The sequence below is a fragment of the Pristiophorus japonicus genome, chromosome 10 (genome assembly GCF_044704955.1).
Source record: "Pristiophorus japonicus isolate sPriJap1 chromosome 10, sPriJap1.hap1, whole genome shotgun sequence".
NCBI lineage: Eukaryota > Metazoa > Chordata > Chondrichthyes > Pristiophoridae > Pristiophorus > Pristiophorus japonicus.
Window position 1 is genome coordinate 143002693 of NC_091986.1, and position 18187 is coordinate 143020879.

Sequence of the window (18187 nt, forward strand, 5' to 3'; positions counted from 1 at the left end):
CAGTTTTTATGTTCCCAGCAAGCTTCCTCTCATACTCTATATTCCCCCTCCTAATTAAGCCCTTGTCCTCCTCTGCTGAATTCTAAATTTCTCCGAGTCCTCAGGTTTGCTGCTTTTTCTGGCTAATTTATATGCCTCTTCCTTGGATTTAACACTATCCCTAATTTCCCTTGTTAGCCACGATTGAGCCACCTTCCCCATTTTATTTTTACGCCAGACAATTGTTGAAGTTCATCCATGTGATCTTACCTTTCCTTAAGTTCAGGACCCTAGTCTCTGAATTAACTGTGTCACTCTCCATCTCAATAAAGAATTCTACCATATTGTGGTCACTCTTCCCCAAGGGGCCTCGCACAACAAGATTGCTATTAGTCCTTTCTCATTACACATCACCCAGTCTAGGATTGCCAGTTTTCTAGTTGGTTCCTTGACATATTGGTTTAGAAAACCATCCCGAATACACTCCAGGAAACCCTCCTCCACCGTATTACTACCAGTTTGGTTAGTCCAATCTATATGTAGATTAAAGTCACCCATGATAACTGCTGTACCTTTATTGCACGCATCCCTAATTTCTTGTTTGATGCTGTCCCCAACCTCACTACTACTGTTTGATGGTCTGTACACAACTCCCACTAGCGTTTTCTGCCCTTTGGCATTCCGTAGCTCCACCCATACCAATTCCACATCATCCAAGCCAATGTCCTTCCTTACTATTGCGTTAATTTCCTCTTACCCAGCAATGCTACCCCACCTCCTTTTCCTTTCTGTCTATCCTTCCTGAATGTTGAATACCCCTGGATGTTGATTTTACAGTCTTGGTCACCCTGGAGCCATGTCTTCGTGATGCCAATTATATCATATTCGTTAATAGCTGTCTGCGCAGTTAATTCGTCACAGTTACAAAAACTCCTTGCATTGAGGCACAGAGCCTTCAGGCTAGTCTTTTTAACACACTTTGGCCCTTTAGAATTTTTCTGTAATGTGGCCTTTTTTGCTTTTTGCCTTGGGTTTCTCTGCCCTCCGCTTTTACTTTTCTTCTTTCTATCTTTTGCTTCTGCCCCCATTCTACTTCCCTCTGTCTCCCTGCATAGGTTCCCATCCCCCTGCCATATTAGTTTAACCCCTCTCCAACAGCACTAGCAAACACTCCGCCCAGGACATCAGTTCCAGTGCTGCCCAGGTGCAGACCGTCCGGTTTGTACTGGTCCCACCTCCCCCAGAACTGGTTCCAATGTCCCAGGAATTTGAATGCCTGCCTCCTGCACCACTCTTCAAGCCACGTATTCATCTTAGCTATCCTGCTATTTCTACTCTGACTAGCACGTGGCACTGTTAGCAATCCTGAGATTACTACCTTTGAGGTCCTACTTTGTAATTTAACTCCTAGCTCCCTAAATTCAGCTTGTAGGACCTCATCCCGTTTTTTACCGATATGCACCACAACAACTGGTTCGCCCTCCCCCTTCAAAATGTCCTGCAGCCGCTCCGAGACATCCTTGACTCTTGCACCAGGGAGGCAACATACCATGGGTGTTTTTGTGACTGGAAGGCTGTATCCAGTGGGGTTCCGCAGGGCTCAGTGCTGGGTCCCTTGCTTTTTGTGGTATATATCAATGACTTGGACTTAAATGTTGGGGGTATGATTAAGAAGATTGCAGATGACACTAAAATAGGCATGTGGTTGATAATGAAGAAGAAAGCTGCGGATTGCAGGAAGGTATCAATGTACTGGTGAGGTGGGCAGAACAGTGGCAAATGGAATTCAATCCAGATAACTGTGAGGTAATACATTTGGGGAGGTCTAACAAGGCAAGGGAATACACATTAAATGGGATTACACTGAAAAGTGTAGATGAACAAAGGGACCTTGGAGTGCAGGTCCACAGATCCCTGAAGGTAGCAGGCCAGGTAGATATGGCAGTTAAGAAGGCATATGGAATACTTGTCTTTATAAGTCGAGGCATGGTATACAAGAACTCGGCGGCTATGCTTCAACTGTATAAAACAATGGTTAGGCCACAGCTGGAGTACTGTATGCAGTTCTAGTCACCACGTTACAGGAATGAGTGATTGCACTGGAAAGGGTGCAGAAGAGATTTACAAGAATGTTGCCTGGCTTGGAGAATTTTCGGTAAGAGGAAAGATTGCAGATGCTGGGTCTGTTTTCTTTGGAACAGAGAGGGTAAGGGGAGCCCTGATTGAGGTATATAAAATTATGAAGAGCCTGGATATAGTGGATAGGAAGCACCCATTTCCATTAGCAGAGGGGTCAACAATCAGGGGGAATAGATTTAAAGTCATTGGGGGCAGGTTTAGAGAAGATACGAGGGGAAATTTCTTTACCCAGAGGGTGGTGGGGGTCTGGAACTCACTGCCTGAAAGGGTGGTAGAGGCAGAAACCCTCACCACATTTAAAAGATACTTGGATGTGCACTTAAAGTGCTGTCACCTACAGGGCTGCAGACCAAAAGCTGGAAAGTGGGATTAGGCTGGATAGCTCTTGGTCGGCCAGCGCGGACACGATGGGCCGAAATGGCCTCCTTCCGTTCTGTAAATCCTGCACAACCTCGCTATGCAAAGAGGAATGCACTTAGAGGAATGACAACAAGAAGACCTCTCCTCATCTGATGAGGAAGAATTGAATGAAGGCAAGGAAGGAGCAGAAGAGGGAGGATGAAGGTACAAGTACAATATCTGAAATCCGGCAAACTCGGGACCAAATCCATGCCGGTTTTTGGGTTTTGCCGTATTTCGGACAAGAAAATCAATAGTCCAAAATCCGGCAACCTCGAGACTGAATCCGTGCCGGTTTTTGGGTTTTGCCGGTTTTCAGACCTCGGTGTTGGCGCTCCTTGCCGCCTGCTGATTCTTGCCACTCATGGCCTCCCTGCGCTGCGTTTTTTTACCAGTTTCTTTGTATCTCACCGTCCGATGTCGCCATTTTGGCTGCCTCAAAAATGTCCGGTTTTTGAACAATTCCAGTTTTTGGAATTCTGGATTCGGGACTGTTATACTTGTAGTTACTCTGTACAGCCACCAGAGGGCTCATCCCCTGGAATCCCAAGGGATCTCATAATCTCTTGGGAGCACAGGTATTTAAGGAGGCTTCACAGGTTGGAGAGGCACTCTGGAGAGCTGCAATAAAAGAACTAAGGTTACAATTTACTTTGAGCTCACAGTGTTCAGTCTGACTCTTTTTCCATACACAACAGGGACCTTGTACCTGTACCAGCTTTCAGGCAGAGATGTTGGGGATTAGTTGATTACCCAACACTTAACTTGATCTACTCATTCCCCTCAAACCTTTCCCAACCCAGTAGCAGATGATTGGTATCATCACATGGATGTAGAATAAAGTTGACAAGTTGCTTGAATGTATAATTGCTTGACGTCAAAGAAAGAGTACAATAGGCAGGCACGCTGCCGAATGCAGCCCAGCCTTGCCATCGCCGATGCTTTTCACTGTTGATGGCCCGACAATATCCAAGGCTGCTAACTCCATCTTGGTGAGAATGCTTGCTGGTTCTCGCCCATTTTTTCTCTTCAATCTTACATTCTGCGCTATTTTGTCCCGCAGAAAGCGAGGGATAGATTTGGTGAGTGACTGTTGAAAAGAAATGTGCTTATGTGTGGGGCTTCTACATACAGTTTGCTTCCTGAGAGTGAGAAGCAATGATTTGTGAGCAGGATGGGTAAGTGATGAATGAAAAGAAAGTGGCTGGACTGTGAACTGAGGCAGCATTCATCAGAGGAGTGCAGTCTTTTAGCATTTGCTACCAGGTGAAGACAGGATGCTGTTAGAGCCTGTTGTGTAGGCAACCAGTAACAGGTAAAGTGTGTGACTGTTTCCTGTACTGAATCCAGGACCTAGGGATGAATCTCTGGAAGTTTAGTATCTCTGTCACTCCTCAGTATGCTTGCTGCATATTTTATGTTGACACATTACTGTCATCAACTGGGAACTTCCCGCATGCCATCACCTCCTGAACCAGCACTCCCACACCTGAACCTGAGTGCTCTAATATGACTCATTTTACAGTCGTCCAAACTTTGCACAAAGCCAGCCAAAAATTGAAGCAGAAAGTAAAATCTTCTTTTTCGTATGATAATAGCAAATCAAATGTCAATATCTAAGTCAGATATCCAGGCCAAAGCTTCTGGTGTAACAGTGTAGATATCTTGTCAGCTGCCTGCGAATTTCCTGAGGGCAGTGCTCAATGATGTGCACCAGGGTCTGATTAGGAGCTCCACAGTTGCATGATGAGGGTGCTTTAATCTTCCATCTCTGGAGAAGGTGGCAGCATCAACTATGAATAGTTCTGAGGCTGCTGATGATTGTCCATTGTTTGCGAGGACGGTTTGAACCTTCACGTTGTATTGTGGGATCCTCTATAAGGAATCCATTCTGTACGTCACAGTTCTTCCAAGCATTTCACCATCGGTCATCAAAGCTGAATGGAGATCACTGAAGCGCTTCGGTGACAGTTCAAATTGGCTTTCTAGATTTGGGCCAGGTTGGTAGTAGGTTGTCTTTGCTGGTATAGCGGTTGTATTCTCTGGAGATTGCATTTTGCAGTGTAGGTGTGGTGGTGCGTTGTTTGCAAGCACGGGCAGCCAAGGTGTTGGTGTCGATAAAAGCGTGCGGGTGATAATTATCATAGCAAAATTCAGCAGGACATCAATGGCAAGAAAGCAAAATACTGCAGATGCTGGAAATCTGAGAATAGAACAGAAAATGCTGGAAACATGCAGCACATCAGGCAGCATATGTGGTGAAAAAAACATAGGGTTAATGATTCAGGTCAATGACCTTTCACTTTAAATAGTAAGCAGGCAACTTGTAAGAAATTCCACCCTGAAAATAGGTGAGCGGCCCATCACCAACACGATTGCATGGGCAGCCCATCAATTATACAAATGAGGCCTGGCAGCTATCGCCAGGGCCTCACACTGATGTTTTTAAATAAAGTCTGAAGTACAAGAAAGATTTTCATGTTACATTTTTTTTCTTTCTGTGAATTATTGTGTATTAGTTTTAGAAATTCCTTATTAAACTTTGTAGAAATTGTGCTTTACGTTTGCAAAACTTCTACATATTTAATTGCAGTTTGGAATTGAATACTGTCAAAATATCAGATAAATAGTCATCTCACATTAGGCTTTAAGTATTCAGTGTAATAAATTTTCAGCTATGATTTTTCATAAGTATAATATGAGATTGCCTCTATTGTGGTTTTTAGTCTTGACCTTTATTGCAGATAAATACTCTTCCTTGAAAGGGCAGCAGTTAACTTCCAGCTGTACAGAAATAAAATATTGATTTTAGAATGTGAATTGAGTTTGTCAACAACAAAAGATACAATTAATAGCTTTTTATTATTTATCTTTCATTTTCTGGTAATGTCCCAACAAACATTAAATAAAAATATCAATGCTACAGTTCTTTGTGAAAGTGCCGTTAAAGTGATCTGCAAAACAAATGATAAACTTACAACAGTTGGTAAGTATGTAATGCTATGAACTGCTCTATTTGAAAGGTTTGCACCATATTATAGTAATCAGTGGTTGCAAAATGACATCAAAATGGATTTCCCTACTTTTTTATTGAATCAATTTATTGTAAGGACCAGTAACAGGCAGCAGATCCTGCTTCCCTGGAGCACTGTCACTTGCTACATATTCAGGACCCTATCCATAACGTTCATAAATAATGATCAGTGTTTATTGAACAGTACGTTAGATAATTTGCATTTACATCCTAAATATAATCCTAATCAAAATGTACTAGATTGATGAACAACCACACATTCCTTTCATTGCTGCCCCTGCACTTATACATTGTTCTGAAATGTCAAATTGAAAGCATTCTTAAAACACTCTCTTCTGAAAGTTGTGGTTAATGAGGGAAGTAAGGGTGGGCATTGCGGGGGCTCCGGTCACAATCTTCCAATCCTCCTTCGATATGGGGATGCTGCCAGAGGACTGGAGGATTGCAAATGTTACACCCCTGTTTAAAAAGGGGGAGAGGGATAAACTAGACAACTGCAGGCCAGTCAGCCGAACGTCGATGGTGAGGAAACTTTTAGAGACAATAATCCGGGACAAAATTAATTAGTATTTGTAGAAGTATAAGCTAATAAATGAAAGTCAGCATGTATTTGTTGAAAGCAAATTGTGTTACTAACTTGATTGAGTTATTTGATGAAGTACAGAGGGGGTTGATGAGGGGTAGTGCAGTTGATGTGTACATGGACTTTCAAAAGGCGTTTGACAAAGTACCACATGATAGACTTGTTAGCAAAATGAAAGCCCATGGGATGAAAGAGGTAGTGGCAGTGTGAATATGAAATTGACCAAGAGACAAAAAGCTGAGAAATTGAACGGTTGTTTTTCAGACTGAAAGGAAGTATACAGTGGTGATCCCCAGGGGTTGGTGTGAGGAACACTGCTCATTTTGATATATGTTAATGACCTGGACTTGGGTATATAGGACATAATTTCAAAGTTTGCAGATGACATGAAACTTGGAAATGTTGTAAACAATGAGAAGGCTAGTAGCAGACTTCTGGAGGACACTGGCAGATGAAATTTAACAGAGAGGTGTGAAGTGATACATTTTGGTAGGAAGAATGAATGAGGGGAGGAAATAAAAACAAAATTAAACAATGTTAAAAGAGGTACAGGAACAGAGAGGTCCAAAGTACAAAAACAAGGAAGTTATGCTAAACCTTTATAAAACACTGGTTATGCATCAGCTGGAGTATTGTCTGGGCACCACACTTTAGAAAGGAAGTCAAGGCCTTGGAGAGGGTGCAGAAGAGATTTATTAGAAAAGGATGCAAGACTTTAGAAACATAACATAGAAACATAGAAAATAGGTGCAGGAGCAGGCCATTCAGCCCTTCTAGCCTGCACCGCCACAATGAGTTCATGGCTGAACATGAAACTTCAGTACCCCCTTCCTGCTTTCTCGCCATAACCCTTGATCCCCCGAGTAGTAAGGACTTCATCTAACTCCCTTTTGAATATATTTAGTGAATTGGCCTCAACTACTTTCTGTGGTAGAGAATTCCACAGGTTCACCACTCTCTGGGTGAAGAAGTTTCTCCTCATCTCGGTCCTAAATGGCTTACCCCTTATCGTCAGACTGTGACCCTGGTTCTGGACTTCCCCAACATTGGGAACATTCTTCCTGCATCTAACCTGTCTAAACCCGTCAGAATTTTAAACGTTTCCATGAGGTCCCCTCTCATTCTTCTGAACTCCAGTGAATACAAGCCCAGTTGATCCAGTCTTTCTTGATAGATCAGTCCCGCCATCCCGGGAATCAGTCTGGTGAATCTTCGCTGCACTCCCTCAATAGCAAGAATGTCCTTCCTCAAGTTAGGAGACCAAAACTGTACACAATACTCCAGGTGTGGCCTCACCAAGGCCCTGTACAACTGTAGCAACACCTCCCTGCCCCTGTATTCAAATCCCCTCGCTATGAAGGCCAACATGCCATTTGCTTTCTTAACCGCCTGCTGTACCTGCATGCTAACCTTCAATGACTGATGTACCATGACACCCAGGTCTCGTTGCACCTTCCCTTTTCCTAATCTGTCACCATTCAGATAATAGTCTGTCTCTCTGTTTTTACCACCAAAGTGGATAACCTCACATTTATCCACATTATACTTCATCTGCCATGCATTTGCCCACTCACCTAACCTATCCAAGTCACTCTGCAGCCTAATAGCATCCTCCTCGCAGCTCACACTGCCACCCAACTTAGTGTCATCCGCAAATTTGGAGATACTGCATTTAATCCCCTCGTCTATAGAAAAGCTGGGGATCTCCTTAGAGCAGAAAAAGTTAAGATAGGTTGTTCAAAATCATGAACGGTTTTGATAGGGTAATTAAGGAGGAACTGGTTCCAGTGGCAGAACTGTTGATAACCAGAGGACATAGATTTAAGGTGTTTGGCAAAGGAACCAGAGCTGACATAAGGAAACTTTTTACACAGCCGTTATTGTGATCTAGAATGCACTGCCTGAAAGGGTGGTGGAGGCAGATTCAACAGTAACTTTCGAAAGGGAATTGGAAAAATATTACAGGGCTATAGGAAAACAACAGGGGAGTGAGACTAATTGAATAGCTCTACCAAAGAGCCAGCACAGGCACAATAGACCTAATGGCCTTTGCCTGTTCTGTATTATTCGATGATTCTGAGGTAAATCCCTACCCAGGCCTTGAGAACATACACTCGAATAACACTCTAGTGCACTATTGAGGGAATGATGCATTGTCAGAAATGCTGCCTTTTGGATAAGATGTTACATGGACAACTGGTGTGAGAAATGAAATGTCACACCAGTTTAGTGGGACCTGTTTCAAAGTAGGGTTATACTGTCGGGACAGTAGAGTAGAGATCCTAACTCATGCTAGTTCTGACTTGGAGGGGGCAATTTTAACCTATCTCACTGGGCAGGAAACCCATGGTGGAGCATTGGTTTTACACCCCGCCCAATATTACTCTCCATTGACTTCAATAGATAAAGATTGCCCCACAGAGCATATCTACACAACGAATTAAGCACAAAAATTCACTAAATGTCTTTTACAAAATGAAAAAACTAAAGTTTTTCAATAAGCATTTAAAAAAGTATATATTATTATCTTTATTAATATCTGCCTTATTTTCTTTCCAGGGCTCTCAACTGATCCACCAAAAGATATCCCCTCCAAATGAGAAGCAGGGCTCCCCAATCCAGTCATTCATAGCCTTGGAACAATACAATGCCATTCGCCTGGTGCAAAGCGTCCATCAGTCTCTGGCAGCAATAAGCAAAGTGATAAGAGGAACATCTTTACTGACATCTTCTGTGCAGAAGTTGGCCACTGCACTAATGAATCAAGAGGTACAGATTGACCTTCTGAAAAATATATTTTTGTTTCATTATGCATTTTGTATTTGTTCCACTTTAGATAATCATAAATAGGTTGGTGAGTTTCAGGACTGTTTGGTTACGCTCTTTTGAAGAATATAATAGATGTGAAATAAACAAAATATTCCTGATCCAAGTAGATGAGGTTAATAATAGAGAGACAGTTGACATTCAAATATAGTCAAATAAAAATAAAACACTTCCAAACACTTGCAAAATATTGGTGAACAATAATATGTATAGATGATTTCACAAGCTCGAAAATGAAGATTAAATTCTTTATCTAGTTCACTGGACTTTCCTGAAATTCCACACTTTTTTCATCAGGTCTGTAGTGTTAAATTGAGCAAGTACTTTTTCTCACCAGCAAATTAAGGTGCAAGTCATTTCTGCTGGTTTTCTGCCCCATCATCGATCCTTTCAAATTTACTAGCATGACTTGGCCCTTCCTGTGATTCATCTGCTGAGTTCTCATACATCTAATTACCAATATTATAATGAGGACCAATGCTGCTGCAGCCCTTGATTTTCTGGATTTATGTTGATAATGCACTAGGAATGAGAAATATAGGGTACAGCTGTTGCCAAGATTAACTGAGACTGGCAGAATTGAGGGTTATTTGAGCATGAAGACTGCTGAAAGTTTTAGTAGTGATTATTGCAGTAGGACAACTTTCTGGGGCAATATTTTTGGGCATTCAGCATACATAAGAACATAAGAAATAGGAACAGAAGTAGGCCATATGGCCCCTCGAGCCTGCTCTGCCTTTCAGTAAGATCAGTGCTGATCTTCAATCTCAACTCCACTTTCCCACCCTATCCCCATATCCCTTGATTCTCTTTTAACTTGCTTCTGACTGCCTATGGGAGTGTGAGACCGGCAGGAGATTTTAACCACCCCCTCTCATCCACAGTGCGGGTTGCTGAGGAGCATGTATGTCATTCTCTATGGACATACCTTTGAATGCCATTATTGTGGAAGAGGAGTAGAAGAGGATGCAGCAAAGGAGAGTGAGAAAAGAGGAAACATTTAAGCTGGATCCACCAGATGCTGCCAGGCCCTCCTCTTCCCCCCCGCCCCCACCCCAGATCATAAAGGCAGTCAAGGTCCTATGAAGACCTCAATGAGAACATGTGTCCTCAAATAACGTGCTTCACCAAAAAGGTACTAGGGGAGCTGTGTCACCCAATGCGTGAGGATCGGTAGCCATAGTCATCTGCCTGCACTGCTGTGGCTATGAAGGTGATAACTGCACTAAACCTTAGTGCACCAGATAATTTCGGGTAGACAAGGAGCATTTTTGTATTATCACTTGATGCACTATGGGCATATATTCATCAGATAGCTGACGTAATTTTAGAGACAGCTGGGGAATTCATCGACTTTGGCATCACAGCATCACAGCAACTCAGCAGTAAGATAAGACTATCCAGTTTTACAGGTTTTCTGGCTTTCCCAAGGTCCAGGGTCCAATCAATGCCACCCACGTTGCTCTGCAAGCTTCTTCAGTTAACCCTCTCGACTTCTCAGAGGTTGTTTCCACTGGTCGGGGAGACTAGAACTAGGGGGCACAGCCTCAAAATACGGGGGAGCCAATTTAAAACCGAGTTGAGAAGGAATTTCTTCTCCCAGAGGATTGTGAATCTGTGGAATTCTCTGCCCAAGGAAGCAGTTGAGGCTAGTTCATTGAATGTATTCAAGTCACAGATAGATAGATTTTTAACCAATAAGGGAATTGAGGGTTACGGGGAGCGGGCAGGTAAATGGAGCTGAGTCCACGGCCAGATCAGCCATGATCTTGTTGAATGGCGGAGCAGGCTCGAGGGGCTAGATGGCCTACTCCTGTTCCTAATTCTTATGTTCTTATGTCTCATCACACACTTCCTTGGGAATGGCCGACCAATCACCTCTAAGGACACAATGTTTTACACCCAATAAGATCGGATCCTGGCTGGTCCAGGTCCTAACTTGTTGATCAGTGACAGGCGACCCTTCACTCTCAAAGGCATCCATGACCAACAGTAGGTCTGTGTGCTGTGACGTTTCCGGCTCCGGTATGGGCAACGGTAAACGGCTCAATGCATCGGCACAATTCTCGGTGCCAGGTCTATGGTGAATGACATAATCATGGGCAGATAATGTCAGCGCCCACCTCTGGATGCGGGACGATGCGTTGGTATTGATACCGCTATGCTCTGAAATCAAAGATATGAGCAGCTTATATCAGTTTCAAGCTCGAAATGAAGCCCAAACTGATACTGGTGCATTTTTTTTAACCCCATATACGCAGGCTAAAGCTTCTTTCTCTACCATGCCGTAGGCTCTTTCCGCTTTAGACATGCTTCTCAACGCATACGTAACGGGTTGTAGTTTGCCCGACTCATTGGATTGTTGGAGCACGCAACCAACCCCATGTGATGAAGTGTCACAGGCCAATACTAAACACTTGCAGGGGTCATAATGTACCAGCAATTTGTTGGGACAAAGCAGATTTCTAGCCTTCTCAAAGGTCCTGTCTTGAGATACACCCCAAACACAGTTGTCGCCTTTTCTGAGCAGCATGTGTAGTTCTCTAATAATGTGCTCAATTTAGGTAAGAAATTACCAAAGTAGTTGAGAAGACCAAGGAACGAACTCAGCTCCGTCACATTCTGGGGTCTGGGTGCATTTTTGATGGCCTCTGTTTTCGAGTCCGTAGGCCTGATGCCGTCTGCAGCAATCTTCCTTCCCAGGAATTTGACTTCCAGTGCCATAAAGATGCACTTTGAACGTTTCAGCCTGAGCCCCACTTTGTCCAGATGACGTAGAACCTCTTCCAGGTTGTACAGGTGTTCGGCAGTGTCACGACCTGCGACCAGAATGTCGTCTTGGAACACCACAGTTCTAGGAACGGACTTCAGTAAACTCTCCATGTTTCTCTGAAATATGGCTGCAGCCGAGCGAATTCCGAAAGGACATCTGTTGTAAATGAACAGCCCTTTATGCGTATTGATGCACGTAAGTTTCTTCGACGATTCGACAAGCTCCTGTGTCATATAGGCCGACATCAGATCCAATTTGGTGAACGACTTTCCCCCGGCTAGCGTTGCAAACAGGTTATCAGCCTTTGGTAACGGGTACTGATCCTGTTTCGATGCGGTTGATCATAACCTTGTAGTCTCCACAAATCCTGACAGTGCCATCACTCTTCAGCACAGGAACAATGGGACCAGCCCATTCGTTAAATTCGACCGGTGAAATGACCCCTTCACGTTGGAGTCTGTCCAGTTCAATTTCGACCTTCTCCCTCATCATTTACGAGACCGCCCAGGCTTTGTGATGGACGGGTCTTGCATCTGCATCCAGGTGGATCTGCACCTTGGCTCCCGTGAACTTGCCGATGCCCGGTTCAAACAGCGAGGGAAATTTGCTCAGCACTTGAGCACACGAAGCATCATCCACCGATGACAAAACTTTAATATCGTTCCAGTTCCACTTTATTTTTTTCGAGCCAACTCCTGCCGGACAGCGTTGGACCATTGCCTGGAACGATCCACAGCGATAGATCATGAACTACCCCATCATACGACACCTTGACTACCAATCAACACTGCCAATCACTGGTATGAGCTCTTTGGTGTAGGTACGCAATTTTGCATTTACTGCACTTAGCTTGGGTTTCACGGCCTTGGTGTCCCACAGCTTTTCGAAAGTCCTCTGGGTCATAATTGACTGACTCGCACCGTGTCTAATTCCATAGATACTGGCACGCTGTTCAATTTTACTTCAATCATTATCGGTTGGCTCTTTGTCAGGAACGAATGTACACTATACACTTCCTCCTCAGGTATCTCGGGTTACATTGCCGGATCCGCTCCGGATCGGTCATCATCATCCGCGTGGTGTGTCGCAGCACGCTTGCTAAGCTGCGGACACATCCGCTGAAGGTCCCCCATTTTCGCACAGCCTCTGAAACGGCACTGATGAGGCCGATGATTGTCCCCACAACGCCAACAGGGTGAAATCGGATTCATGCCCAATGGCGGACTTCGAGCAGCTACAGGTTTTGCAAACACAGTCGGGTAGGCCCTGCCAGGTGCAGCTCTGCCAACCAACGACACAATCTGGTGCACAGTACTTGCCGGGGAGTTCCGACTCTGCGAGGATATCTGCTTTGTGCTATCGACCATGGTCAGGTAAGCCCGGGCAATCATGATGACCCTGCTTAGATCCAGCGTCTCCGCAGCCAGCAGCTTCTGCAGGATCACCTCATGGTTTATGCCTATTACAAAGACATTGCACAGCATTTCTTCCAACGTGGTTTCAAACTTACACGGCCCAGCGAGACGTCTCAGGTCAGCAACAAATTCCGCCACATCCTGGCCCTCAGAACGAACATGCTTGTAAAAGCGATATCTCGAGATAATGATGCCTCCTTTAGGTTTGAGATGGTCCCGAATCAGAGCACACAATTCCTCATAGGTCTTTTCCGTTGGACGTGCACGTGAGAGCAGATTCTTTATGAGACCATAGATGTTTGGACCACAAACTGTGAGGAAAACTGCCCTGCGCCTAACTGCGTCAGCGTCTTCATCCATCTTGTTGGCCATGAAGTACTGGTCGAGGCGATCTATAAAATCCTCCCAGTCTTCTCCCTCCACGAATCGCTCCAGGATTCCAACGGTGCTCGTTTTTTTTTGTGTGTCTGTGTGCAAGTTCGTATTGTGCCTCATTGCCAAATGTTGCGTATGCAATAACTCAATCGGCTTAGTACCGTGAACTCAATCAGGTGCGACCTGACTCTACTTTATTAGCTCTCAAAATGAGGATTAAACATGGAGGCTTTCTTTATATGCAAGGGCTGTACGTGTGTGTCTGTGGCCCAATGACCTCCGACGGTCGTTCTCCCTGGTGGCAGGTAAACCCAGACATACATATATTACAGTATGATGCACTGAAATTGGTTAGGGAATTGTAATCTACTGTTACCTGTGTGAATGATCACAAGAAAATAGCAACAGTGAATTGGTCGATAAGAAATCTTCCAATTCACAGAAAAGCAATAATAGTAATGGACCATCACAAAAGGGATATTGTTTCAGTAAAAATATACCAGGATATTCTTGGGGCAGGCAGGTGTTACTTTGCAGCAGAGGTGTACTAAGGGTTCAATAAAGTATGTGAGATTCTGAGAGTACAGAAAGGGTACCTGGGAAATCAGTATGTCTAAGTGGCTATCTTGCAACACATGAGTGTGATATAATCTAAAATAATATCGCATAAATATATCTTAATCTGCTTCAACACAAATCATCAGTGAATACCATAAGCAGATGCTAGTGTACAGTCAATGTACATGTGTGATTATTCTTACTATTGAAAAATGGGTTTCTGTGAAAACTATCATTTGTAATTGAATTCTGGTAATTTAACAACCCTGTTCATGTCTATGATCTTTCAACTTCACAGCATTAAACCTTGAATGAAACAGAGACAGATTTTAAATTAGATGAAAAGCACACATTTATCTCAGATCTTCATTTGCTTTTAGACATGCCCTCTCATCACCAAGTCTGTTTACTTCTAGTCCTTATCCAACACCACCCTCCTCTGCCTAACTGAACAAGTGACTCCTCTCACTTCCTCCAAATAAAAGGCATCACTATGGGAACCAGTATAGGTCCTGGCTATGCCTGCCTTTTCGTGGGATACATGGAACATTCTTCATTCCAGTCCTATTTGGGTCCCCTCCCTTACCTCTTTTTCTGGTATGATATGACTATATCAGTGCCTCTTTCTGCTCTTGCTCTGAACTGGAAAATGTCATCAACTTTGCTTCAAATTTCCACCCGTCCCTCGTCTTCACGTGGTCCATTTCTGACTCTTCTCTTCCTCAACTACTGTATCTCCATCTCTGGAGATAGGCTGTCAACCAATATTTACAATAAGCCCACTGTCACCCTCAGCTACCTTGATTACAATTCCTCCTATCCCCTTCCTGCAAGGACTCTACTCCATTCTCCCAGTTTCTCTGTCTCCATCATATCTGTTCTGACGATGCCACCTTCCACACCAGTGCTTCCGATATGTCTTCCTTTTTCCTCAACCGAGGATTCCCCTCTACCTTGGTTAACAGGGCCCTCGACCATAAGAACATAAGAAGATAAGAATTAGGAACAGGAGTAGGCCATCTAGCCCCTCGAGCCTGCTCCGCCATTCAACAAGATCATGGCTGATCTGGCCGTGGACTCAGCTCCACTTACCCGCCCGCTCTCCGTAACCCTTAATTCCCTTATTGGTTAAAAATCTATCAATCTGTGACTTGAATATATTCAATAAGCTAGCCTCAACTGCTTCCTTGGGCAGAGAATTCCACAGATTCACAACCCTCTGGGAGAAGAAATTCCTTCTCAACTCGGTTTTAAATTGGCTCCCCCGTATTTTGAGGCTGTGCCCCCTAGTTCTAGTCTCCCCGACCAGTGGAAACAACCTCTCTGCCTCTATCTTGTCTATCCCTTTCATTATTTTAAATGTTTCTATAAGATCACCCCTCATCCTTCTAAACTCCAATGAGTAAAGACCCAGTCTACTCAATCTATCATCATAAGGTAACCCTCTCATCTCCGGAATCAGCCTAGTGAATCGTCTCTGTACCCGCTCCAAAGCTAGTATATCCTTACTTAATTAAGGTGACCAAAACTGCACGCAGTACTCCAGGTGCGGCCTCACCAATACCTGTACAGTTGCAGCAGGACCTTCCTGCTTTTGTACTCCATCCCTCTCGCAATGAAGGCCAACATTCCATTCACCTTCCTGATTACCTGCTGCACCTGCAAACTATCTTTTTGGGATTCATGCACAAGGACCCCCAGGTCCCTCTGCACCGCAGCATGTTGTAATTTCTCCCCATTCAAATAATATTCCCCTTTACTGTTTTTTTTCCAAGGTGGATGACCTCACATTTTCCGACATTGTATTCCATCTGCCAAACCTTAGCCCATTCGCTTAACCTATCTAAATCTCTTTGCAGCCTTTCTGTGTCCTCTACACAACCCGCTTTCCCACTAATCTTTGTGTCATCTGCAAATTTTGTTACACTACACTCTGTCCCCTCTTCCAGGTCATCTATGTATATTGTAAACAGTTGTGGTCCCAGCACCGATCCCTGTGGCACACCACTAACCATCGATTTCCAACCCGAAAAGGACCCATTTATCCCGACTCTCTGCTTTCTGTTAACCAGCCAATTCTCGATCCATGCTAATACATTTCCTCTGACTTTGTGTACCTTTATCTTCTGCAGTAACCTTTTGTGTGGCACCTTATTGAATGCCTTTTGGAAATCTAAATACACCACATCCATCGGTACACCTCTATCCACCATGCTCGTTATATCCTCAAAGAATTCCAGTAAATTAGTTAAACATGATTTCCCCTTCATGAATCCATGTTGCGTCTGCTTGACTGCACTATTCCTATCTAGATGTCCCGCTATTTCTTCCTTAATGATAGCTTCAAGCATTTTCCCCACTACAGATGTTAAACTAACCGGCCTATAGTTACCTGCCTTCTGTCTGCCCCCTTTTTTAAACCGAGGCGTTACATTAGCTGCTTTCCAATCCGCTGGTACCTCCCCAGAGTCCAGAGATTTTGGTAGATTATAACGAATGCATCTGCTATAACTTCCGCCATCTCTTTTAATACCCTGGGATGCATTTCATCCGGACCAGAGGACTTGTCTACCTTGAGTCCCATTAGCCTGTCCAGCACTACCCCCCTAGTGATGGTGATTATCTCAAGGTCCTCCCTTCCCACATTCCCGTGACCAGCAATTTTTGCCATGGTTTTTGTGTATTCCACTGTGAAGACCGAAGCAAAATAATTGTTTAAGGTCTCAGCCATTTCCACATTTCCCATTATTAAATCCCCCTTCTCATCTTCTAAGGGACCAACATTTACTTTAGTCACTCTTTTCCCTTTTATATATCGGTAAAAGCTTTCACTATGTCTGTCCCATTTCCTACACTTCTACTGTTATCCCTTCCCCTCACTCCCAGAACCACAATAGGATTCCCTACATTCAACCGATCATCCTCTGCCATTTCCGCCACCTCCAGCGCAGTGCCACCACCAAACACATCTTCCCCTCCCCTACTCTTTCTGCTTTCCGAAGGGACTGTTCCCTACACGACATCCTGGTCCACTCTTTCATCACCCCCAACACCCACTCCCCTTCCCATGGCACCTTCCTATGCAACACCTGTCCTTTCATCTCCTCCCTCCCACTGTCCTGGGCCCCAAGCATTCCTTCCAGGTGAAACAGTGATTTACTTATACTTTTTTCAATTTAGTATACTGTATTCGGTGTACATGATACGGTCTCCTGTACATTAGGGAGACCAAATGTAAGTTGGGTGATCACTTTGCTGAACACCTCCATTCAGTCCTCAAACGTGACCTTGAACTTCCGGTCGCATTTTAATTCTCCTCTCCACTTCCACTCTGTCCTCAGCCTCCTACCCTGTTCTAATGAAGCTCAACGGAAGCTTGAGGAACAGCACCTCATCTTTCGATTCGGCACTTTACAACTTTCCGGACTCAACATTGAGTTCAACAATTTCAGACCATAACCACTGCTCCCATTTTTTTGGACGGCAGATAATGGTTCTACTGCTGTCGTTTACAGCACCTCTGGGTCCATCTTTTGTTTCTTTACTTGTCCGATTACCACCCCCCTTTTGCCTTGCACCATCCTCCCTTTTGTAATTTAATCACTCCTGCCTTCCACCCTATCACAGACCTTCCCTTTTGTTCTTTCCTCGCGTCTTCCTTTTCCTTGTCTCTACTTGCTTAGGTTTTAATCATCTGTAAGATTTTCCAGTTTTGATGATGAGTGACAGATTTGAAACTCTGTTAATTCTGTTTCTCTCTCTCCATAGATGCTGCCTGACCCGCTGAGTATTTCCAGCATTTTCTGTTCATATTTCTGCTTACTTCCATCTCCTCAACATTACCAGTCACTGCCCACTACCATGGGCCTTCTGCTGTTGAAGCCCTTAAACCTCCAAACTCAATTACTCCAACAATCTCACAGCTGGTCTCCCATCCTCCACCCTCCCTATACTCCAGTTTGTCCAAAACTCTGCTCCATGTATCCTGCTCCCATTAATTCCTGCTCACCAATTGTCATCGTCCTCACTGACCAATACCTCAAGATTAAAATCCTTGCCCTTGTTCCTTAAATGGCTTCATAGCTCCAAACTATTTCTGCAATCTC

At 44.1% G+C, this 18187-nt stretch overlaps 1 protein-coding gene across 3 annotated transcripts in view; it reads left to right on the forward strand.

Moving 5' to 3' along the window:
• The window catches only part of dync2h1 (dynein cytoplasmic 2 heavy chain 1), a 994370-nt gene that overhangs the window by 896879 nt on the left and 79304 nt on the right, over positions 1–18187 (forward strand). For all 3 annotated transcript variants that reach the window (XM_070892150.1, XM_070892151.1, XM_070892152.1), the window contains exon 85: positions 8694–8903. In XM_070892150.1, the coding sequence (XP_070748251.1) occupies positions 8694–8903 (210 nt within the window). The remainder of the gene's footprint in view (positions 1–8693; positions 8904–18187) is intronic.